Source organism: Tamandua tetradactyla, chromosome 3, assembly GCF_023851605.1.
Source record: "Tamandua tetradactyla isolate mTamTet1 chromosome 3, mTamTet1.pri, whole genome shotgun sequence".
Taxonomy (NCBI): Eukaryota; Metazoa; Chordata; class Mammalia; order Pilosa; family Myrmecophagidae; genus Tamandua; species Tamandua tetradactyla.
The window spans coordinates 214,995,478-215,020,869 of record NC_135329.1 but is presented as its reverse complement, the minus strand read 5'-3'; the positions used below and the strand labels follow the sequence as shown (position 1 = coordinate 215,020,869).

Genomic DNA, 25,392 nt, shown 5'->3' with positions numbered 1-25,392 from the left:
CAGCTGGAAGGGCACATGGCGAACATGGCGTCTGCTGGCTTTCACGTGGCTCTACCAAAAAGGGGACTCTCTCCAAAATGTTTCCTCTTTTAAAGGATTCCAGTAAGCAACTCCACCTTCAGTGGGTGGAGACACACCTCCATGGAAATCATCTAATCAAAAGTTACATCCACAATTGGGTGGGTCACATCTTCACAGAAACAATCAAAATGCTCCCACCCAGCAATACTGAATGAGGATCAAAGGGCATGGCTTTTCTGGGGCTCACCGCAGATTCAGACGGGCACAGGGCTCAAGCATGTTTGTGCCAAATAAGGGGACAGCTGTGGCTCTGAGCGCAGAGAGAGTAGGATCAGAGGGCTGGTTGTGATTCCCATCTAATGTGCTTTAGATTAAGACAAGCAGCCTGGGATTCTCTCTGGGAGCCCCTGGAGCTAGGTCTCTGACCTGCAACATCCTGCCGCCTGCTGCCAGGAAGAAGCTGCTAGGATCCTGCTTTCCCTGGCAGTCACGGAGTGCCCAGCACCACCGAAGAATGGTCCAGAAAGCTTGGGTGCTGTGGTTGTAGGCTGGGCTGGGGCCCACACACCTGCTGTAAGCTCAGGTATGAGCTGGACGCACACATTGCGGCCAGGAGTGGGTGGGGAACAGTCACAGATCTGTGTGCTTTTCCCACAGACCAGTTCCTGGGGATAGGAGATGGGCCTCGGTTCTCTAGGAGGTCCTAGAGAAAGCATCAGGGCCAAGCAGGGGCACTCAGTATTCCAAAGCACCTAGCCATGAGTCCCCGAGGGGCGCGTCGCTGTGGTGGGGCTGCCTCCTGGGAGGGTTGGAGGAGCGATCTCCCACGTGGCCCTGGCACCCGCCAGCTGCCACCCAGTTGTGGACAGTGGATGTGTGGGCACCTCCTGCCAAGTCGGGAAGACTTGGGTGCCCGGTAAACATGTTGAAAACGCACCGCAGGCTGAGAGACTCTGGGGCTACCCACTCCCCTCCTTTACAGATGAGGAGGGGGTGGGGAGGACGAGGCGGCTTCCAGCCCCTACCAGGCCGTGGCCGGCCCCCGCCCTGCAGCCCAATCGGGCAGGATGCTGGGCCCCCGCCCCCTCCCCTCAACAGCTGCCCCCTCCCCCAGTGGCCGCTTCCCATCTGTCCTCCGAGCCGACGCCCGGTAACCAGATCTGGGGACTCAAGTCCGCACCTGAAACAGGAAGCCCGAGCGGGAGCCGCCGCCGGGCCAGTCGGGCTTGGGCTAAGGATGGAGGAGCAGCGGGCGCTGGCGGCCGCCAAGGACGGGGACCTGGCCGCCTTGGAGGGAATGCTGGAGGGTGGCGGCCTGGGCCCGGGCGTCGCGGACGCGCTGGGGGCCGGCCTGGTGCACCACGCCGCGCGCGCCGGCCGCCTGGACTGCCTCAAGTTCCTGGTGCAGCGCGCTCGGCTGCCCGGCGGCCAGCGGGCCCACAACGGGGCCACCCCAGCCCACGACGCCGCCGCCACAGGCCACCTGGCCGAGTTGTGCTGGCTCATCCGCGACGGGGGCTGCGGGCTGCAGGTGAGCAGGGGCGGAGGGGACCCAGCAGACTCCACGGCAGGTGGCCGCACTGCCTGTGCCCGCCTCCCACCCCCCAAAAGCCCGTGTCAGTTCCCGGAGCCCCGGCCCCTCCCGACGGCCCTCTTCTCCCCGGAGGAGCCTCCTAATACGCCGTCCCCCCCATCTCCCCACAGCCCCTCACCGGACATGGGACGGGGGTGGGGGGTCACTCCAGGGTTCAGGAGCCCGTCCTTGGTCAGGCCTGGCCGATGAAGCCTGTTTACTGAAGGATCTAGAAAGAGGCGCTTGGAGAAGCGCCCTGGGATTCTGGTTCTCTTGCAGCCAGAGGCTGGGGTCAGGACTGGGGCTGGACCTGTGGGGTCTGGAGAGCGGGCTCAGGAGCTGTGGGTAGGACTGGGCTCCGGCGTGGATCATGGCACAGGCCACCGGGGCACTGCCGAGACGTGTGACTCAGAGCCAGCACCTCCACCTGGGGCCCCACCTCTCCTTTCCTGCCTGGCTAGGCCCCTGATGTGGGCAAAGGACCCTCCCTCCTTAGGAGGCTGGGAGCCCCCTCTGATAGGCAGGAGGTAGGTGGGGTCAGGCAGGAAGGGAAGACCAGGGAGACGAAGCCCACCCCCGCCAGTGCCACTGGGGGCCTCAGCGTCCATCCCAGAAAGGCCGAGAGGCTGCAGGGCAGAACCACATGTGCTTCCGATCGTGGGGCCCTGGGGGAGGCCAGGCACCTGCATGGGGTTGGCATCTGCCCTGTGGCAGGATGGGCAGTGCTAGGCAGATGGCTGCATCCCTGCGGGAGGGCAGGTAGGTGGAGGCAGCACCTGGGGCCATCCCGGTGGCCAGAGCCCCTCTGGCGGGCAGTGGAGGAAGAGGGTGGAAGGGAAGGGAAGAGCAGCCCTGGTGGCCGGCCCGGCCTGCCCAGCGTCCCCTCCCACCTTGGCAGGACCAGGATGCCTCGGGCGTCTCTCCCCTGCACCTGGCCGCCCGCTTCGGCCACCCTGCAGTGGTGGAGTGGCTGCTCCGTGAGGGCCATGCGGCTGCACTGCAGACTCTGGAGGGAGCCTGGCCCCTGCACCATGCAGCCGTCAGTGGGGACCTGACCTGCCTGAAGCTCCTGGTGGCCGCCCATGGCAGGTGAGGCCCCAGCAGGGCCCAGAGGGGGTGTGCAGGGGAGGGAGGCCAAGGGCAGAAGGGAGCACTCGGCCCAGAAGCTGGGGCCAAGGAGGGGACAGAGAAGAATGCGCTGGGGGCATCCAAGGGGACCCCGTGGGGCAGGGACCATGTCAGCAAAGAGTAAGGACAGAGCCAGCGAGTACGTAGGGGCGGAGCAGGGTGAGCTTTGGAGTGGGGGGCCAGGAAGGACTCTTGAGGCCCACCTGGGTTGCTTGTCCCTTGTCCCACAGCCACAGGGCAGCCATGGGTGCCGTGGGTCTCACCTGTGCAGGCAGGCACTCGTAGGGCAGGGGGCACATGGGGTGACGCATCCATCATGGCAGCCGTGACATCCAGTAAGAAAGGCGGGTGCAGGGACAGGTCCTCAGGAGCGGGGGCCAGCTCTGTCGTTACGGACAGCTTAGAATTCGGGGTCAAGCCCAGGGTGGTGACCTCGGGGTGCGAACAGGATGAGTTTATGACCTGGACCCAGAAGCCAGAAGGAAGGCACCGAGGGGCCAGGCAAGCATGGCCGCCAGCTGGGGGTGGCGGGGACCCGGGACCCCAGGCAGCAGCAGTCAGGTTCCCTACAGGAGTCGGGACCAGCTGGAGTCTGTGTCCACAAGGGCAGGTCACTGGGGCCGAGGCCTCACCCGTGCCCTCCAGCCACCTGACCGCAGAGTGGGCTGCGGGGAATCCAAGGCCCTGCTCTGAGCAGCCACCGTGGGCCTGGAATGTGGGTGCCAGGCCTGGGCCCCACAGCCCCGCGGTCTGCTCACCCTGCCCTTTGCAGGAAAGTGGGGGGGGCACTGGGCTCGGGAGGCTGCCTGCCCTGCCGGCCTGCTGGCCCCCCGGGGCTCTCCAGCCCTACATGCCGACTAGAGAGAGCCGCCCTGCGGCCATCCGCCCCGCAGGTTCCCATCAAGCTGCGGTTTGATGGGAACCGGCAGAGTTGGCCTCCACCGGCCAGGGGTCCCGGACTGGGCAGTGCACAACCTGCGCGTCTCTGCAGGGGCCTGGCCACACCGGGGCAGTGCCTCCCCCTCCCTCGCTCCCTGGGGGCCCAGCCCCCTGCCCCGCCCCGCCGGCACTCTCTGAGCCCAGCCCTCCCCGCCAGCGGCGTGAACAGCCGGACGCGCAGCGGCGCCTCCCCGCTCTACCTGGCCTGCCAGGAGGGCCACCTGCACCTGGCCCAGTTCCTGGTGAAGGACTGCGGCGCCGACGTGCACCTGCGCGCCCTGGACGGCATGAGCGCGCTGCACGCTGCCGCCGCCCGCGGCCACTACTCGCTCGTCGTCTGGCTGGTAAGGGGGTGCGCGCTCGGGGGGCGGGCCGAGAAGGGGAGGCAGGCGGAGGCAAAGGCAGGGCGGGCGGAGGCCGAACCTGGGTCCCTTCCTGAGGGCACTGGGGAGCCACGAAGGGCCCCGAGCCGGGAGTAGCAGATCCGGTCGGCCTTCCGGAAGGCTGCGGGGCGCCGCGTGGGCCGGGGCAGCCGATCCGCCCACCGCTTCCCACAGGGGCCCAGGACCCTGGGACCCCCCCCACCCGCCACCTCCAGCCTTTGCACGTACCCCCCGGCTTCAGCCTGGGGTCCACCCCCCACCCCACCCCCGCACCCTGCTCTGCCCTCTGCTCTGCCCTCCAGGTCACGTTCACGGACATCGGCCTCACCGCGATGGACAACGAGGGGGCCACCGCCCTCCACTTCGCAGCCCGAGGCGGACACACGCCCATCCTAGACCGGCTCCTGCTGATGGGGGCCCCCGTCATGAGAGACTCCTGGGGGGGCACGCCTCTCCACGACGCCGCCGAGAACGGGCAGACCGAGGTAAGGCCAGTGGGGGGGTGGGGGGCTGCAGAGCAGGCCGGAGACCCGGAGGTGAGCCGTGGGCCCCGGCACTATGCGAGGACGTTCCGCCGCCTCAGGAGCCCCGCAGGTCAGGGCTCATCGGGCCCATTTTTCTCTTCCGTTTGCTTGTTTGGGAAGTGCCTGGGCCGGGGACGGAACCCGGGTCTCCGGCAGGAGAGGATTCTACAGCGGAACTACCCTTGCACCCCAACATCATCCATCCCCTTTTACAGATGGGTAAACTGAGGCTCGGCAGGGGGCCCGTGGCGGCCCATCCCCAGGGGCCCGCAGCTCCGCACGCCCTGCCTGGTGCTGGACGGCAGGGACCCATCCGCGCCGCTGGGGGGTCGCGTCCTTAGCCGCCCGGGGGCGGGGCCCTGCCGCGGGGCGCACCGGGCTGTGGGACCCTCTTCCGGGTGTAAGCTTAGGTGGGGCCTTTCCCCAGGCGGGACAGCTGTCCCAGGGCGGGGAGGAAACTGGGCGAAGCAGCGCCGAGCAGTGCACGTCCCCCCAACCCCCACCCCCTGGCCCACCGGGACTCCGGCCGAGTCCAGGTGAGGCCACCCCGGCTCTGCCCTCTCACCTGTCCCACCCGGTCGGGCCCCGGGTTCCCCGGAGGGCCGGACCTGCTGCTCGGACACCCGGCGCCGGGCCCAGGCTGCACGAGGCTGCTGGAGGGACGGCTCAACCCGAGGCTGTTCGCAGTGTTCGGGCCCCGGGGACCCGCCTGGGCCGCCCCCCGAGGCCGCCGCCCTGCGCAGGGAGCCCGGGGCGGGCCTGGCCTTGACCTGCATTTTCTGAGAGTGGTCCGGGAGGCCCAGCCCGCGCGCTCGCGCGCTCCTGGAACTGCCCGCCCCTCCGCAGCGCCCCCCAGCCGCCCGCCCCGTCGAGGGCCGGAGTCGTGGCGGCCCCACACTGGGCCACGCTAAAAGGGGAGTCTGCGGAGGAGGCGATGGGTGGGGGGCCAGGGGGCGGGTGCCGGCCGTGGGCCTCTGGGGGCCGCAGTTCTGGGGGGAGGGGGGAGGCCGGACAGACATCTGGGGGTGGGGGGGCAGCTCAGGGAGCCGAGCCCATGCAGCCCCTCCCGAGACCCGGCGCCTCGCGCATAAGCAAGAGGGGTGGCCGCCGTCTGTGGGCATCACCCTTTTTCTCTTTTTTATTTTTTTGTTATTATTTTTTTGCCATGCTCTTTTTTTTATTGTCAAATATAACATAAACACAAAAAAAGCAATGAATTTCAAAGCACACCACAACAATTAGTTATACAACAGATTTCAGAGTTTGGTACAGATTACAGTAGTTCCGCAATTGCAGGTTTTTCCTTCTAGCTGCTCCAAGATGCTGAAGACTAAAAGAAAATTTAATATGGTGATTCAGCAGTTAAACTCATTTGTTAAATCCTTTTTTCTCTGTTATAATTCCTCCTTCTCCTTTGATCTTTCTCCCAATCTTTAGGGGTATTTGGAGTCTGCCCAATCTAAATTTTTCATGTTGGAGAGGGCTATTGATAATATGGGAAAGAGGGATGGAAATAGCTGATGTTCCGGAGAGGCAGGGCCCTTTGTGTTTCAAGACTCATCTGGCCTAGGAGCCCACTTGGAGATTGTAGGTCTTTGGAAAGTAAACATAGTGCATGGAACTTCTGTAGACTCTCGGATAGGGCCCAAGGTATTTTTTAGGGTTGGCAGCAATGGTTTTGATTGGGATTTGGCAAACTATGGTGAATAGCAATATCTAACTGAAGTTTGCATAAGAGTAGCTGCCAGAAGCCATGCTCTTTAATCCAATCTTGTGGGTACAGAGTTACTGTGGGTGAATCTTTTGATTACGTTGCTTCTCGTTCAGTAGTAGAATGCTTGCCTGCTGTGCAGGAGACCAGGATTCAATTCCTGGTCCATGAACCCAAAAAAGAAAAAAAATTAAATGCTGATTAGATTGTTTTCCTGGAGCTGTGACCCACACTGAACCTTTTGATCAGATTATTTCCATGGAGATTACACTCCACCCTGCAAAGTGGGTCTTTTTTTTTTTTAATGAAACATATCCACATGCAAACACAAACATTCTTACCATATGATCATTCCATTCTTGTTATAAAATCAGTAACTCACAATATTATCACATAGTTGTATATTCATCATCATGATCATTTGCATCAATTCAGAAAAAGACATAAAAAGAAAATGGCAAAAAATTCACACATACCATACCCCTTCCCCTCCTTTCATTGATCACCAGCATTTCAATCTACTAAATTTATTTTAACATTTGTTCCCTCCCCCTACTATTTATTTATTTTTAATCCATATGTTTTACTCATCTGTCCATACCAGCATCAGGCAAAAGGTTTTCACAGTCACACAGTCACATTGTGAAAGCTATATCATTATACAATCATCTTCAAGAAACATGGCTACTGGAACCCAGCTCTACATTTGCAGGCACTTCCCTCCAACCTCTCTGTTACACCTTAACTAAAAAGGTGATATCTATTTCATGTGTAAGAATAACCTCCAGGGTAACCTCTCGACTCTGTTTGGAATCTCTCAGCCACTGATACTTTAGTTTTCTCATTTCTCTCTTCGTCCTTTCTGTCAAGGTTTTCTCAATCCCTTGAGGCTGAGTCCCAGCTCATTCTAGGATTTCTGTCCCAAGTTACCAGGAAGGTCCCCACCCCTGGGAGTCATGTCCCACGTAGGGAGGGGGAGGGTGATGAGTTTGCTTGTCGTGTTGGCAAAATCTTTTTCTAAAATGAAATATTCTATGGGAGTCCATCACATCTGATGAGCCAGGAGCCCCCCAGCTCCTTGCCCTCCCCTAGGCGGAAAATGAGCTCACTCACGCCTCCAAGCGGAGAAACTTACCTTTGAAATCTTTATTGTGTGTATTTTGGACCCGACCCCAGCCATGGGCAGGCTGCTCCCAAATTCACCGGCCGCTGTCCACCCACCATGGTGTCTAAGAACACATAGAGACTCTGCGCCATGCACAGATGCCTTAGCAGATGCCCCCAGAGTCACCTGAACAAGGCCACATATTGTTGATTTGTCTGCTAAGCTCTTTTACTCTAACAGTTCTGGAAGTATACTGCATCCAGGAAATGTGGGCATAACATTTGACTCTTCCCTCCTTTTAAAAATAAACTTTTGTTTTAGAATAGTATTAGATTTACAGAGAAATTGGTATGTGAGTACAGAGAATTTCATACACCCCACGACCATTTCCCCCTAATATTTAAAAAAATATTTTTATTGATAAAACTTAACAAATACACAGATATTTTTTTTTGCCACTTTAATGGCCATTTTTATTAATACGAGAACTGTAAGTATAACTGTTAGTATAAAAGAGTTCTTTCCATGGAAGATTCTGAGCTTATCAAAAAAAAACTTGTCATTTGTAATATATAAAAAAGTATACAATCTTAATAGTGATTAAATGCAAAAAAGAAAGGGAAGGGGGGAAAAAGCAAAAAAAAAAAAGTGAGAAAGAAGAGAGAGAATTGGGGTAAGAGGCATTAAGGAAATGCAAAAAGAAGGGAGTGCAAATTCACCCTGACTGGGCCTGTGGTTTAAAGTTGCTAGAGCAGCTGGCTTTAAGCAGTCCCTCTGCCCCACCCATTTCTCCTGTTTGTTTCTTGATGATTGGGGAAGATTTTGTCTAAATAAGAAAAGGGGTTGGGTTGAGCATATCAAAGGGAAAAAAAGCAACATCTAGAGAAATCCTCAGAATCTACAAGGGCTGATCTAAAGGTTGAACCTCCAAAGACACAAGAGGTAGCCGTGGAGTGCTTACCTAGCTGCATGCTGGCCTCTCACCCACCTGGACCCCTACCCTAAACCAAGCACGGGGTTTCCTGTTTAAGCTCCTCTACTGTTCTTTTTGTTAACTTTTCCTGGGTAATGTATTCATCCTTTCTTCATCTAATCAAAGGCTGTTTCTCCTTAAAAAACCACTCCCTTAAGACTCCCAGTCTTATCTGCTTTCAGCTATCCCTCTTTCTCACAGTATTCATTACAAGAACGATCAGCAGTTTTAAGGTGTGAAAGAAACTGGGAGAATAGCCTATATCTGAATTTGTAGGTTACGTGTTTGTGTTCTTCCATGTTCAATATGTCTTCTTTCAGGCATTCAATGTTTATTTTGCCTGTCTTCAAGTCGGTTTTCTGATGTTTTAACCTAGACCTTCAAGTTATTTCTATTCTGGTTCCATCCCTATCCTCAAGTGAACTATTTTTTTATTAGCTCTTTGGGTCATTGTGGAGAAGCAGGTCTTTTTCAGGGTCCTTTTGTTACGTTTAAGCCTCTTTATTAAAATTGTGTTCCTGAAGCCATCTGAATTCAAGTCTGCCTCATCCTGGGAATTGTATCAGTGGTTCTCAACTCCAGCAGCCTATTAGGATCACCTGGGGAGCTTTTACGATGTACCAATGTCTGGACTCCATCCCAGGCCAATTAAGTCAGGATCTCTGGGAGTGGAACAGGTATTTCAAAGCTCCCTAGGGAAAAGTTGAGAAAGACTGGACTTCAAAAACAAAATCCCACTAAATAGCACCTCCTTTATTCTAAGCACAAAATCAGGACCACACTTATTCCATACTTCTTGTATATTCTCCAAATTCTTCTTTTTCGCCCCTTTGCAAATCACTTCCACCTATGGGAAAAACATGTTGTATTCAGTCTGGGTAGATGATTCTGTACACACAGATATTTTTGACATAAAAACATTACATACATGGGATACAATCAATGGCTCATCATATCATCACAGAGTTGTGTATTTATCACCATGATCATTTTTTTGAACATTTGCATCACTCCAGCAAAAGAAATAAAAAGAAAAAAAAGCCCTCATACATCCCATATCCCTTACCCCTCCCTCTCATTGACCACTAGTATTCCAATCTATTCAATTTATTTTAACCTTTGCTCCTCTTATATATATATATATATATGTATTATCCATATTTTTTACTCATCTGTCCATACCCTAGATAAGAGGAGCATCAGGCCCAAGGTTTTCACAATCACACAGTCACATTGTGAAATCATTATACAATGATTATACGATATCCTTGTATATACATTGAACATTATTATACAACCATCTTCAAGAAACATGGCTATTGGGACACAGCTCTACAGTTTCAGTTACTTCCCTCCAGCCTCTCCAGTCCTACGTGCACAGACATGCCGTCACCACCGTACTCTATCTGTAGACGTTTCCCTCCCTTTTCTTCCACAAAGAATCTATACCCCTTTCCCAATCACCCCGCCAGTTGGCATTTAGTTCTGGCATAATGTGTTGACTATAGACCCTAGCTTACATTGATTGTACTTTTTCCCATATAGCATCTATTTTCAACACCCTGCAATACTGACATTCCTTTGTTCTTCCTCCTGCAAAAACATGTTTTAATTTGTACATTTACTCATCATCATTGTATACTCTAGGCATTCCTAAATGATACCGTCTCAGTCTTTATCCTTTATCTCTCTTTCTGGTGTCATACATACCCCCAGCCCTTCTCCCTCTGTCATATTCACATTCAGCTTTAATCGGTATACTTGTATTATTGTGCTATAATCAGTATCGTGCTATCCATATCTGAATTTTTTCACTCAGTCCTGTTGCACAATGTGTCTTCCTTCAGCACCAATTGCCCAATCTTTACCTTATTTCTTTCCTGATAACCCGCATTCTTAACTGAAATTCTCCGAGTCCACTCATTAATGCCCACATCAGTGAGACCACACAGTATCTGTCCTTCTGTTCCTGGCCCATCTCACTCAGCGCAACGTCCTCAAGGTCCATCCACGCTGCTCCATGCTTCATGACTTCATTCTGTCTTACCGCGGCGTCTAATTCCGTCCTATGGGTACACCACAGCTTGTTTCACCACTCAGCCGTTGATGGACGTTTGGGCTGTTTCCATCTCTTGGCAGTTGTAAATAATGCTGCTATAAACATTGGTGTGCACATGTCCGTTTGTGTCTTTGCCCTCATGTCTTCTGAATAGATACCTAGCAACGGGACTGCTGGATTATATGGCAATTCTATACTTAGCTACCTGAGGAACTGCCAAACTGCCTTCCAGAGTGGTTGTAACATTTTACATTCCACCAACAGTGGATAAGTGTGCCTCTTTCTCCATATCCTCTCCAGCACTTGTTGTTTTCTGTTTTATTGATAATGGCCATCTGGTGGGTGTGAAATGATATCTCATTGTGGTTTGATTTGCATTTCCTTAATAGCCGGAGAAATTGAGAACCTTTTCATGTGCCTTTTAGCCATTTGCATTTCCTCTTCTGAGAAGTGTCTCTTCATGTCTTTTGACTATTTTTTAATTAGGTTGTTTGTCTTTTTTGTTCTTGAATTGAAGAGTCTCTTTATATCTGGATACTAAATTCTTATCTGATATGTGGTTTCCAAATATTGTCTCCCATTGTGTAGGCTACTTTTTTACTTTCTTGACAAAATTCTTTGATACACAAAAGTGTTTGGTTTGAGGAGTTTCCCATTTATCTGTTTCTTTGTTTGGTGCTCATGCTTTGGGTGTAAGATCTAGGAAATTGTCTCCTATTACAAGATTTATATTTCCTTATGTTTTCTTCTAAAAATTCTATAGTCTTAGCACTAATCTTTAGGGCTTTGACTCATTTTGAGTTCATTTTTGTATAGGGTGTGAGATATGGATCCTCTTTCATTGTTTTGGGTGTGGATATCCAGTTCTCCAAGCACCATCATTGAAGAGGCTGCTCTGTCCCAGGTGAGTTGGATTGACTGCCTTATCAAAGATGAATTGGCCACAGATGAGAGGGTCTATATCTGAATACCCTATACTATTCCATTGGTCAGTATATCTATCTTTATGCCAGCATCATACTGTTTTAACCACTGTAGCTTCATAACATGCTTTAAAGTCAGGTAGTTTGAGACCTCCCAATTCATTTTTCTTTCTCAAGATATTTTTAGCTATTCAGGGCATGCTGCCCTTCCAAATAAATTTGGTTATTGGTTTTTCTATTTTTGCAAAGTAAGTTTTTGGAATTTTAATTGATATTGCATTGAATCTATAAATCAATTTGGGTAGAATTATCATCTTAAGTATATTTAGTCTTCCAATCCATGAACATGGTATGTGCTTCCATTTATTTAGTCTTCCATGATTTCTTGTAGCAACTTCTTGTAGTTTTCGGTGTATAGGCCTTTTGTATCCTTAAATTTATACCTAATTATTTTATCCTTTTGGGTGCAATTATAAATGGAATTTTTTTCTTGATTTCCTCCTCAGATTGCTCATTACTAGTGGATAGAAACATGACTGATTTTGGTGTGCTGATCTTGTAAGCTGCCACTTCGCTGTACTCATTTATTAGCTGTGGTAGCTTTGCTGTGGCTTTTTTTTTTTTTCGCCATATAGTATCATATCGTCTGCAAACAATGGGAGTTTTACATCCTCCTTCCAATGTAGATGCCTCTTATTATTTTTTTTCTTGTCTAATTGCTCTGACTAGAACTTCCAGCACAGTGTTGAATAACAATAGTGACAATGGGCATCCTTGTCTTGTTCCTGATCTTGGGGAGAGAGCTTTCAGTCTTTCCCCATTGAGGGTGATGTTAGCTGTGGGTTTTTCATATATTCCCTTTATCATGTTGAGGAAGTTCCCTTCTATTCCTATCCTTTGAAGTGTCTTCATTAAGAAAGGATGTTGAATTTTGTCGAATGCCTTTTCTGCATCAATCAAGATGATCATGTGTTTTTTTTCTGCTTTGATTTGTTGATATAATCTATTACATTAATTAATTTTCTTGTGTTGAACCACACTTGCATACCTGGAATAAATCCCACTTCAGTATGGTGTATAATTCTTTTAATGTGCTGCTGGATTTTATTTGCAAGAATTTTGTTGAGGATTTTTACATCTATATTCATTAGAGAGATTGGTCTGTAATTTTGTTTTCTAATATCTTTGTCTGGCTTTGGTATGAGGGTGATGTTGGCTTCACAGAATGAGTTGGGTAACCTTCCCTCCTCTTCAATTTTTTTGAAGCGTTTGATCAGGGTTGGCACTAATTCTTTCTTGAATGCTTGGTAGAATTCAGATGTGAAGCCGTCTGGTCCTGGACTTTTATTTTTGGGGAGCTTCTTGATGACTGAGTTAATCTCTTTACTTGTGATTGGTTTCTTGAGGTCGTCTATTTCTTCTTGAGTAAATGTTGGTTGTTCATGCTTTTCTAGGAAGTTGTCCATTTCATCTATATGGTCTAGTTTATTAGCATGCAGTCGCTCATAGTATCCTCTCATTACCTTCTTTATCTTGTAGGGTCAGTGGTTATGCCTCCTCTTCTATTTTTTATTTTATTTATTTGCATCTTCTCTCTTTTTCTTTTTGTCAACCTAGCTAAGGGTCCATCAATTTTATAGATTTTCTCCAAGAATCACCTTCTGGTTTTGTCGATTTTCTCGATTTTTTTCATGTTCTCAATTACACTGATTTCTGCTCTAATCTTTGTTATTTCCTTCCTTTTGTTTGCTTCGGGGTTAGTTTGCTGTTCTTTCTCTTGTTCTTCCAAGTGAACAGTTAATTCCTCGATTTTTTTCTTTCTTCTTTTTTTATATAGGCATTTAAGGCAATAAGTTTCCCTCTTAGCACCGCTTTTATTGCATCCCATAAATTTTGATGTGTTGTGTTTTCAATTTCATTTGCCTCTAGATATTTACTGATTTCTCTTGTAATTTCTTCCTTAATGCACTGGTTGTTTAAGTGTATGTTGTTTAGCCTCCATATGTTTGTGGATTTTCTGGCCTTCTGCCTATTATTGATTTCCAACTTCATTCCTTTATGATCTGAGAAAATGTTTTGTATGATTTCAATCTTTTAAAATTTATTGAGACTTGTTTTTTGACCCAGGATATGGTCTATCCTTGTGCATGATCCATGAGCACTTGAAAAAAAGCTGTATCTTGCTGTTGTAGAGTGTAATGTTCTGTAAATATCTGTTAAGTCTAGTTCATTTATGTGGTATTCAAATTCTCTGTTTTTTTTTTAATTGATCCTCTGTCTAGATGTTCTATTCATTGATGAGAGTGGAGAATTGAAGTCTCCAATTATTATGGTAGAGTTGTCTATTTCTCCCTTCAGTGTTTTCAATATTTGCCTTATGTATTTTGGAGCACTCTGGCTTGGTGCATAAATATTTATGATTATTATGTCTTCTTATTGAATAATTCCTTTTATTAATATGTAGTGTCCTTCTTTGTCTCTTTTGTTTTACATTCGATGTCTAATCTGTTGGATATTAGTACTGCTACTCCTGCTGTTTTCTAATTGTTGTCTGCATGAAATATCTTTTTCCAACCTTTCACTTTCAGCCTATTGAAACCACTTTCAACTTTGGGTCTGAAAGGAGTCTCCTGTAGACAGTATATTGCTGGCTCCTGTTTTCTAATCCATTTCTGCCAGTCTGTGTCTTTTGATGGGGGAGTTTAATCCATTAGCATTTAATGCTATTACTGTAAAGACAATACTTTCATCTACCATTTTGCTTTTTGGATTTTATATGTCATATCTAATTTTTCCCCTCTTTTTACCTTTACTGATAGCCTTCATTTCTACACTCTTCTCTATACCTCTCTCTCCTGCCTTTTCCTGTCTGCCTGTATTGCTTCCCTTAGTATTTCTTGCAGAGCCAGTCTCTTGGTCATGAATTCTCTTAGTGATTGTTTGTCTGAAAATGTTTTAATTGCCCTTTCATTTTTGAAGGTCAATTTTGCTGGATATAGAATTCTTGGTTGGCAGTTCTTCTCTTTTAGAATCTTAAACATATATCATACCACTGCCTTCTCACCTCCATGGTTTCTACTGGGAAACATAGTCTTATTGGGCTTCCATTGTATGTGATGAATTGCTTTCCTCTTGCTGCTTTCAAAATTATTTCTTTCTGTTTGACATCTGACAATCTGATTAGTAAGTATCTTGGAGTATGTCTATTTGGATCTATCCTGTTTGGTGTATCCTGCACTTCTTGGATCTATAATTTTATGTCTTTCATAAGAGATGGGAGATTTTTCAGTGTGGCATATTTCTCAGGGACTGGAGCCTAGCCATACTTAAAATTTTTTAATCCTTCTCTCCCTCTCTACATCCACTCTCTGCCCTCCGTACCTGTAACCCCCCTCTCTGTTCCCCCCTTCCCCCTCTTGTTGTAGACCGCCCATTTCCGTAGCTCACCACTAAACCGCAAGCCTTCCTGTTATTCTCTTCACTCCTCTATACCTAACCTAAGCCCTCAGCCTAGCAACTGCCTCCTGCCTTGTGTGATTGGCTGTCCCTTCCTGACGTGTGCACCCAAGACTCCACCCCTCCCCGAGAGTACTTAAGCCCCACGCTTACCCCGCTCTGGGTCGTCCGAGCCCCGGGGTCTTCGGACCCCAGACGTCTCACTCCTCGGGTTCCCGGGTGGCCCATCCCGGAGTGTAACAATAAAGCTTAAAACCCGCATCTGGCCTGAGTGATGACTTCTCGCGACCGCCGGCTGGGGAAAGCGCCGGCTCCAGCTTACCCAGGTTAATTCCCTGCGAGCTCGCCCCAAACCCACCCAGTGTACCGGTCGCGCGGCCCGGCTGAAGCTATCAGCGGCATTTCAGTGATTATTTCCTCCATTAGTCTTTCTCCTCCTTTTCCCTCCTCCTCTCCTTCTGGGATATCCACTACATGTATATTTGTGTGCTTCATGTTGTCATTCAATTCCCTGAGACTCTGCTCATATTTTTCCATTATTTTCCCTATATTTTCTTTTGTGTGTTGGATTTCAGATGTCCAGTCCTCTAGTTCACTAACCTTTTCTTCTGCCTCTTCAAATATCTCATTGCAGGTTTTCATTGTTTTTTTTTTCAGCTCTTCTATTGTGCCTTTCATTCTCATAAGTTCTGTGATTGTGACTTCTTTTTTCAAACTTTCTATTTCTTCTTTTTGTTCACCTTTTGCCTTCTTTATATCCTCCCTCAACTCACTGATTTAATTTTTGATGAGATTTCCCATGTCTGTTTGAACATCCTGAATTAATTGCTTTAACTCCCATTTCTTATTTGAGTTTTTGGTTTATTCCTTTGTCTGGGCCATAGCTTCGATTTTCCTAGTATAAAGTATGTTTCTTAATTTCCAAACATGAACTTTTTCCATGGTCTATTGATTTCTGATAATATAATCTCTGACTGTACTCTGATTTCAATCCTTTGCTGTTTGCTGTCACCTAGTATATTGTCAACTTTTATAAATGTTCAGTCTATTCTTAAAAAAATGTATAGCTTGTGGGCTGTTCTAAAATTGCTTAAGAGATGGCATGTTAAAAACCTCTTGCTATGGTTTTGTCTCCATTTCCCTGTAATCCAGTCACTTTTTGTTTTGTTCCTAGTATGACTCGTTATATTTTGCTGGCATCTAGGCATTTTTGTTTTATGTATTTTAAAGCCATATCATTGGCCTGTTTTAGCTAATATTACTATGGATACACTAGCTTTCTTTCTCTTAATTATTTGCCTGGCATATCTTTTTCCATACTTTTGCTTTTAACCTTCTGACTGCTTCTTAATTACCTGTAGTGTAGCTGACTAGACACCAGATAGGACCTTTTTTTTTTTATTTTTTGTCAGACTGCATCTGGTCCATTTATAATTAGTGTAATTACTAATATTTTGGGGGTTATTTTTGCCCTCATAGTTTATGATCTTTATTAGTCTTTCCTGATCCATATTTCTTTCCTGTCTTATCTTATGTGTTAGCTCAGGTCTCTGAGAAGCTGAGGAAAAGATTAGACATGTGAGGGATTTATTGAAGTAAAACCTGCATAGGAGATGGTGTGTGTGTGAGAGAGGCAGGGGGCTGGCAAAGCAGCCCTAAACAGGGGTGGGGGCAGAACGCAGCCTTGGGGGACATTCGTCAGTCACACTCCCCACAGGCGGAGAACTGAAAGGCATATTTCCTACATCTGCTTTGGGATTTTCTTTTTAAATCATCCTACTGTTTTCCCTCTCCTAGATTAGAATGTAGGCACTGTATTTCTGTGCTTTTAGCACTTACCCTAAAAGTGCAACTCAAATTCCTAACTTTTATTCAGGTCTATGAATCTATTCTTTCACTATTCCCACAAGTTTCATACAACAGCCTAAGTATGGCTTACCTTCCTCCTGAGTGATATACCAATTTCATATTTGATTGCTACAGTTTTAAAATCCCATATTATTTTTTAGCAGGCCAGTGGTCATTCATCCACAAATCTACCACTTTCTTTCCTCTTCATTGCTTCTTGCATCTCAGGCCTTGTGTGTGGAATCACTTTCCTTTCGCCTGAAATAAGTGCATTAGACCTTCCCTTTGTGCATGTTTGCTGCCAGCACGTTCCTTGTTTGCTTTGCTTGTTCACCTGGAAACATTTCTACTTCATCTTCAATATTGGAGAAGTGTTTGGCTGGGTATAGGATTATAGCTTGACAGTTCCCAATTATTTTCTTTCGGTGCTTTGAAAACAGCATTCATTGCCTTCTGGTATCTACAGTTGCTGAAGATGTCATCTTTTGAAGATCATCTCTTTTCTTGTTGCTTTTAAGACTTGCATTTTCTCTTTGGTTTTCTGCAGTTTTGCTCTGATTTGACCCGGATTAGATTGCCTTCTATTTTTCCTACTTGGGATTTGTTGGGCTTTTTGAATTTGTGCTTTGGTGATATTCATCTCTTTTGTAATATTCTTGGCCATTGTCTCTTCAAATGTTACCTCTCCTCCTTCTGTCCTCCTCTCTTTCTGTGATTAATAATATTACATGTCTGTTAGAACTTAGTGTACCCACTGTTTTTTTTTTTCCTTCTCTTTTCATCTTGTTTTCTCTTTGTGCTGGGTTCTGGATTGCTTCTTCTGACTAATTTTCTATTCATGAATTCTTCAGCTTCAGTTTTTAATTTTGTTATTATTTATCTTGCCTAGACCTTCTATTTAGTCCTTTTTCAAATCTGCTCTGTCACTTTTTATAGTGTCTATTTCCATGCCTAAATTTTCAAACTTGTTTTTTATTTTTTTGAAAGTAGTAAGCATAGTTGATTTTGTAGTCTGTGAATTCTCATGCCTGTGTGGATCTCTTTCTTTGCTGGGTTGGCTGGTTCTCATTTATGGTGCTTTACTTCCCTGTGCTCCTGGTTTTGCGTGGCTGCAGGCTGTACATTATATCTGAAAAATGAACGTGGACATCACGTGCAGCCTCAGACACTAGCTTATATGCTTCTGCCAGGCACAAGTGGGAATTCCAAGTCCACAATCAACTTTGTCCACAACCCAGGCTGGATGTCTCCTGGCCACTCGGATGGTTCGTCTCCAAGAGGGCTGGCTTACTTCTCGCTCGCCCTTTCCCCAAGGGTGGAGACCTCCCTCCAGTCCTAAGGGGCTGCTGGCGGAACAGCTTGTTTATAATGTGTCTCCTGCACAGAGTGTCCCTAAGACCAAGGCAGCTCTGCATGCTGGGCTGACCCGTCTGGGTTCTCCTTGTCTTCAGGTTTGCCTGGTAGTGCCTCCCTCCCTTCCTATCTCCTTGATGCTTTACGAAGGTGAGTTCTGCATTTGGCCCATTGTCCTGGGGAAGCAGGAGAACCAGCAGGGTGGGCTGTGTCGGTGCCAGAAGAGGGGGCTGGGGCTGAGGCTGGGGGCTGCTGGGTGGGGCTCCAGGCCCCTGAAAGGAGGTGGGGCCTTGGGCAAGTCCTTCACCGTGAGGTGGGGGTGGGGCGGCCCAGCCTTGGGGGCCAGGGCGGGTCACAGAGCACCTTCCTCCTGCAGTGCTGCCAGACCCTGGTGTCCCACCACGTGGACCCCGCCCTGAGGGACGAGGACGGCTACACCGCGGCTGACCTCGCCGAGTACCACGGACACCCCACCTGCGCCCAGTACCTGCGGGCCATGGCCCGGCAGGTAAGGCCTTCGGGAGCCCCCGTCTTGGGGTGGGGGGGCCACCGCTGATTCTGCCAGCCCAGGCGACTTGGAAGCTTGTCTCTACCCCGACTGGTTTGCCAGGAGAAAGGTGAATTGCCGGGTGAGTGGGGGCGGGGGCCAGGGCTGGGCTGAGACGGGTGTGCACAGGGGCTGCTGCCTGGGGCGCCCCTTGGGGGTCTGGGGTCACCAGGGGAGGCAGCCACCCCCCGCCCCCACGGGCCTGCCTCCTGCTGGCCCCGACACAAGCGCACCTCCAGGCACACTTGCTGTGTGGGCCCAGCCCGGGGACGCAAGGTCACATCGTGTCTTAGAAGCCTGAATTTCAGCCCCTGCTAGAAGTGATTTATTTATTTGGCTTTTACCCTCGGGCGGCTGTGGCTCGGGCAAAGCGCTCTTCCGGTCATGGGCTCGGGGCGCCGGGGGCTCGCTGGCTCTCGGTGCGGTGGGCGGAGCTTGTGCTCTACAGGCTCGGGGAGCCCTGGCCGCCTCCCCCATCTCGGCTGCCGTGCTGTCACGTGGCTCTGCCTCAGACCCTCTGGACCCTGCCCTGTCCACCTGCTCTGGACAGCGGCCGAGATGAGGGGCTGGAGGGCGGCCGTCAGCGGGTGCTCCCACTGCCTCCTGGCCTCCTTCCCAGGCCCGGCTCCTCCCTGGGTGGCGACTGGAGCCCCCTCCCCCGGGAGCCCCACACCCTCCTGGACAGGCTGGGTGTCTCCCCTCTCCACCCGGGCCCCGTCCCGGGGGACTCCTGCCAAGCGCTTGCCAGTCCCAGCCCCGGGCTCCTGTGGCTAAAGGCCGAGCCGTCAGGGGCCGCCGGGGAGCGGGCGTGGGGCGGGGGTCTTGCCTTCCTGCCTCCTCCCCACAGCGCTGCACCGAGGCCACAGGCGCCTGGGGTGGGAAGGGGCCGGGCAGGTGCCCCTTGCTGACCCCACTGTCCACTGCCGGGGCCTGGGAATCGGTGTCACTGGAGGGGGAGGTGCCATTACACATCCAGCCCAGCTGCTGACAGACCTGCTCAGGGGTGCAGGGATGCTGAGGACCCCTACATGGGGAGGACATGAAGGGAAGGCTGCGTCCACCCACTGCAGTTGGCCCCGGAGGCCAGACACTGGGCTGTGCTGCCTGTAGGCCGGGGCGGCAACACAGGGGGGGCAGCCCCCCCACCCCTGTACCCAGTGTTCCCCAGCTGAGCTGCACAGCTGCCAGGGAGGGGCTGCGCCTGATGCAATATTGATGGAAACGCAGTACCCCGAGGCCCTGCTCTGGCCTAGAGGGGTGTCGTGTCCTCATGAGAGGGCAGCCCGTGTCCGTCCCCGTGGACACCAAGCCCCTAGAGGGGCGGCCAGAGTGAGGCCGGGCAGCACGTCCCTCCCTCTGCATCGCTTGACCGGCTGTGTCTCTGGCCAAGAGCGGGGAGCAGAGCCCCTGCACCCCACGGGTGGGCACCTGGCCTGCAGCGTGGGTGTCCAGGCCTGACCCGCTCCCTCACCCTCGTCCCCCTCCCTGCCCTGCTCCTGCCTCCTGGAGCCCCAGGCTACAGGTGGGGGCCCGAGGGGAAGAGGGGCCGCGGCAGGCAGCACCTGGGCTTTGGGGGTGGGGGGAGGCCAGTGACCTCTCCCCGGGCCCCGGCTCCGGGGACTTCCATGTTCTCATCTGCAGAGGGACAGACAGCCTTGTCGTGGGGCGGGCAGAGCCACGTCCAGCCCCTGCAGGGTTAGGCACAGGGCCACTTTACAGCTGGGGAAACCGAGGCCCAGGGGCACAGGACCTCGCTGGGCTGTGTCCTGCTTCTGGCCGGTCACTGAGTCTCAGTTGCTGCGACCGGTGTGGCGTCCATCTGTGGGCCGGGATTTCCCCCACGGGTGGGGGCGCCGTGCAGGCCTCAAACCGGCTGGCCGTGCCCCCGATGCGGGGCAGACGCTCTGATCGCTCGGGGGACAGAGGAGGGAATGCCGGGCCTGGGGGCAGCCAGTGTGGGGGCTCGGAAGCCTGGGGTCCAGGCAACATGGGAGACCTGACACTGGGCCCTCCCCTGGCCAGCCCGGCCCCAGGGACCCCTGCCACCACCTCCTCTGCTGGCACCACTGCTGATGCCCTTTGTCCTGGCAGCAGGAGGGAATGGGCTCTCATGCAAGGGGAGCTGGAGAGAGCCTGCTGCCCTCCCCGAGCCTCAGTTTCCCTTCTGAGCCCTGGAAGCTGTACTAGGCTGGAAGGACACCTCTGGATGGTCTCTCTTCCAGAAAGAGGTTGGCTACGACCCAGGATTCAGGGCTTCTCCCCCCGCGCCCCACCCTACCTGCAAAGGGTCAGCTGCTCTCTGGTCCCCATGGGAAGGGATCCCCAGCCCCAGCCCTCTGGCCACCCAAGACCTTGGCCTTCAAATATCAATGGGCTGGGACACCCCCACCCCTTGCCTCCACTCCCAGCGGCCCCGTCCCCACTGCCCGGGATGGGGGCAGCTCCCGTGGTTGGGCCCCTGCAGTGCCCTGGGCTGGGCTGGCCACTGTCCCTTCCTCTGCACCGGGACCCCCGGCTCGACCCCCGGAAGGAGCGAGGTGCGTGGGGAGGCGGGGGCAGCCCTAACCCCGCAGCTTGGTAGACTGATGATCCTGGATGAGAGGGTGGCCAAGGGCCAAGGGCACAGACTTGGGGTCCTCAGCTCTGCCCCTTGACACTAGCCCTGACCCCAGGCAACACATCCTGAAATGGGGAGCTCTGGGTTTGAACCCAGGTCCTCAGTCCTGCTCAGAGCTCCAGCCTGTACCACCCCAGGCCCCCAAGGGCAGTTTGGGAACCCCAGCCCCTGGATGGAAGGGGTGAGGAGCTCCGGCCTCACTGCTGGGTGGGAGCCCCCAGGGAAGTTTCCGGGCACTCTGAGCTGGAGCAGCCACTGGAGAACTGGGGTGGCGCCTGCTCTGAGTGTCCAGCCTTTAGCCTCGCAAGGGCTGGCGGGGCCCACAGGTCGGGGTAGGGGACGGCTGGTGTTCTCCTGGGGACTGACTGCCTCTGCCAGCCTGCGGAGGGACGTGGGGGAGGGGTGGTGCTCGGTGTGGTGGCAAGCGCCCCCCCGGGTCCTCACCCTCAGGCTGCACGTCCCCAGTGACACCCTGGGGGTGGCGGGCTGGGTGTCTTGGCCCCCTTTGCTCATCTGGGGAAGCCATGGCCCCGTGGGCTGAGCTGGGGCTGCACCTCTACTTCCAGGGGTTTTCTGGGCTGCCCAGTGGTCAGTGCTGAGGGTGGGAGGCAGCCAAGCCCAGGCCCGAGCGGGGTGGTGGCCCTGTGCCCTGGACTGTCGGCACCCCCAGCCCACCACCTCCCACAGCGCCTTACCAGGTCCCTCGCTGAGCTGTCCAGCCCAGAGGCCTTGTGCCCACATCAGGGAGGGGCTTGCAGCGGGGTCATCTCGGCGTGCCCGTCGGGACAGGCACGGAGGCTGTGCACATGTCTGTGTGTGCCAGGCCTTGGCCCGGTGTCCCCTCCGGCTAGAGATGGGACTGTGTCCGCTGGTGGAGGTGGCCTGGGGTCCTCAAGGGGGAGGGCTCAGCGGGCATTCAGACAAGAGTGCCGGGGCACTGGGGCGCCCCTGGGCGTCAGCGTGGATGGCTGGACCCAAGGGGCCTGGCTCCTGCACCCCTCCCTGAGCCGCATGCTCCCTGGACGAGCTGGGCACCGCCGAAGTCAAGGCTCTGCTGACCCAGCCTGCCCCCGCAGGTGCCGCTGCTGCCGCCGCCCCCGCCGCCGCCCCTCCCCCTGCCCGCACTGTCGGCCGCCAGGCAGGCCCTGGAGGACGGCAGGACGGGGGCTGCGGGTCCCGGGAGCCCTTCCCGTGAGTACCCGACCCGGGTCGTGAGGGTCCTAGGGCAGGGGGAGGTGAGGCCTGGGAGGCTGGGACCCGGGGGCCACTCTGGGGTCTCCGCTGTTCTCTGTGACGTCAGAGGGTCCGGCTGTGGGGGACTGGAAGGGCCTTCAAACCACGGGACCCCCTGTGAGAGGACACGACCTGCCCTTACCAATATGGGACCTGCTGGACAGGGATCCCCGAGGCCCGCCCAGCCAGGCGTGCAATGGCGTGGGAGTCTGTATGTCTGTCTGGAATGGGTGCCGGGTGTGAGTCTCCCCTCGGCCGGCCAGATGCTGCAAGGCCCCTGGGTTCCCATGGTGGAGAGGCGTTCGGGGGTCCCGTGCGGCTGTCCTGGACCCCCAGACCCCCAGACCCCCTAGAAGCGGGCTGGCCTGGCTCCTTCCCGGCTGCAGGAAGGCCGGGGTAGGGGGTGGGACGCAGCCTGTGGGACTGGCCAGGCCTGGGGAGGCCCCAGCCACACCCCAGAAAAGACCCAGTGGCCAGTGAATTTATGGCGTCAGCACCAGGTCGTGGCAGCTGTCCCCAGGCTCAGGGTCCCAGATGCCAGGGGTCGCACTCCCCAGCACCCCGTCTCTGGTCACCCCAACCCCAGCTTTCCCCTTCCTCTCGGCAGCAGCATCTCCCTGCCTGACCTGGCCCCACCAGCCAGACCAGCCTCTCCCCAGGGAGCAGCCGGACTGCACCGCCTCCCCCGGGACCCCCACCACTGCCGAGGCTGTCCCTACGGTGCGTCCCCCCTCCCCAGGTCACCCCAAAGCCCAGCGGCTCTGTCCACGTCCTCGGAGCTGGGCCAGAAGGGTGCGAGGCCTCCCCATTTCTGCTCGAGGGCAAGGCTCACCCCTTCCCATGCCACCCCACCCCATCCCTATGCCCCCCAGCTCCCCCAAACCCACCTCACCCCACCCCTAACCTCTTCAAACCCCACCTCACTCCTCCGCTCTCTCCCCTCCCCGCCCCGCCCCACCCCAGCCCCACCGCCCAAAGCAGCCACCCCTCCACTTTGGGCTCCCTCTGGGTCTGCACAGGGGGCCCAGTCGGCGGCCGGGGGGGACACTCCAGATGGGCTGGCCACCCCGCAGCTGGATGGGCTGCCCTCAGGTGGCCTTGAGGGGCTGGTGCCCACGTGGGACGAGTGCGGTCGGCTCCTCCCCGAGTGGAAGCGGCAGGTGATGGCGTGGAGGCTGCAGGTGTGCCTGGGCTCTGAGGGGCACCCGAGAACAGGATGGGGCCTGGTGGGGGTGGGGGGCGGAGGTGGGGGCCGCTGAGCCCCGCACTCTGGACGGGGGCCAGGGCACACCCTGTCACCCGCGCAGTCCCAGCAGGGGTGAGTGGGGTTTCCATAGGCTGGGCCGGGTCCTTGGGGGAGGGCCGGGTCCCTGCGGGGAGGGCCGGGTCCCTGGGGGGAGGGCCGGGTCCCTGGGGGGTGGGCTGGGTCCCTGGGGGAGAGCCGGGTCCCTGGGGCTGGGCCGGGTCCCTGGGGGGAGGGCCGGGTCCCTGGGGGAGGGCCGGGTCCCTGGGGGGTGCGCCATACCCCAGCCACGGCCGAGCTGTGGCCTGGGCCCTGCCGACCCGCCTCTGTGCCCCAGGACGGCGGAGGGGGCCCGGGGTCCGCGGGGCAGGCGGCCTGGCTGTACTCGCGGGCGCACCGGGCCGTGCTGGGGCCCTTCGGGGAGCTGCTGACGGAGGACGACCTGGCGGCCCTGGACAGGCAGATCGCCGACCTGCAGCTGCGGCGCTGCTGCCGGGACTGCCGGAGCGAGCTGGGCCGGCTGGCAGCCGAACTGCAGGCCCTGCTGCCCGCGCCACTGGCTGGTGCCACCGTCCGCAGCCACTTCCCGCCCCGGGCGCCCGGGCCGGGGACCAAGGAGGGCGAGGAGGCCGCGGTGGCCGGCGTGCAGGCCCTGCCCGTCTCGTGCGGCCACGTGGTGCGCCTGGCCCTGCTGCTGCGGGGTGCGGACGGGCTGGCACGGGACGAGGACACAACGCCCCTGCGGGCCGCCCCCCGCAAACCCCCCTCCGGTCCCCCGCCCGAGGTCCAGGAGTGCGGGGTGTCCGTGCGGACACTCTGCAGCAACTTCGAGCGGGCCGTACCCCCCTGTCTGCCCCGCGCCTCGAGCCCGGGACCCGGGCGGCAGCCAGGAGACTGCAGGGCGGCCCCTCTGCGAGGTGGTGGTGGCCGGGGGCCCGGGCCGGTTGACACCGGGGGCAGCAGTGCTTTGGACCTCAGCCGGATGGACGCCCTGCCGGAGGCCGGCCTGGACGTGACCAACCTGCGCAAGGAGCGCGTCCTCACGCTCTTCCTCGGCCACTGGAAGGCGTCGGCCTCCGGGCCGGCCCCCGGGGCCACGACCAACAGGAGCCTGGAGGCACCCCGGGCCCCGCAGCCCCCGTCCCCGCCGCCCCGCGGGGACCCGCGGCTCGGCCGCCTGTGGCAGCAGCGCAGCACCGTGGCCCAACTGCTGGGCAGCTGGAAGTCCGTCCTGGCGCGCGTGCCGGCCCGGCAGCTGCGGCGGCTCCGCCGGCAACCCCACGGCCTGCTGTCCCCCGAGCAGTTCCTGCCGCACGTGGACGGGGCACCGGTGCCCTACGGCCGCCTCTCCCTGGACCTCTTCCTGCTGGGCTACTTCCGGCTCCTGGAGTGCGACCTGCCCCCCGAGGAGCGTGCTGCACGCCACCGGCTGTGCTTTGAGGTCTTCGAGCAGCTGGACGTCCACGGCTGGGAGGCCGTGCGCGCCTTCCACAAGGCCGTGACCGACGAGGTGGCCGCTGGCCGCCGCGCCTGGACCGACGGCTTCGGCGACATCAGGGCCCGCTTCTTCGGCGCCCCCCAGGCCTGGGACTCAGAGCCTGGCCGCCGGGGGGACCTGGGGCCCCTCGAGCCGCCGCCGCCCGGGCCCAGCCCCCGGTGGGGCGGCCTTAGCAGCGAGGACGTCTGCGGGGTCATCCACCGCAGCTTCGCCTTCTGGAAGGAGAAGGAGGCCGAGATGTTCGACCTCGGGGAGTGA

At 54.7% G+C, this 25,392-nt stretch overlaps 1 protein-coding gene across 1 annotated transcript; it reads left to right on the top strand.

The window, feature by feature from the left end:
* The first annotated feature begins 1,258 nt into the window (after positions 1-1,258).
* Positions 1,259-25,392, top strand: ESPNL (espin like). The gene is made up of 9 exons (XM_077152082.1): positions 1,259-1,552; positions 2,493-2,683; positions 3,819-4,005; positions 4,347-4,529; positions 18,373-18,504; positions 22,237-22,351; positions 22,980-23,113; positions 23,413-23,605; positions 23,969-25,392. Exons 1-9 carry the CDS (start codon positions 1,259-1,261, stop codon positions 25,390-25,392), a joined length of 2,853 nt encoding a protein of 950 aa, XP_077008197.1.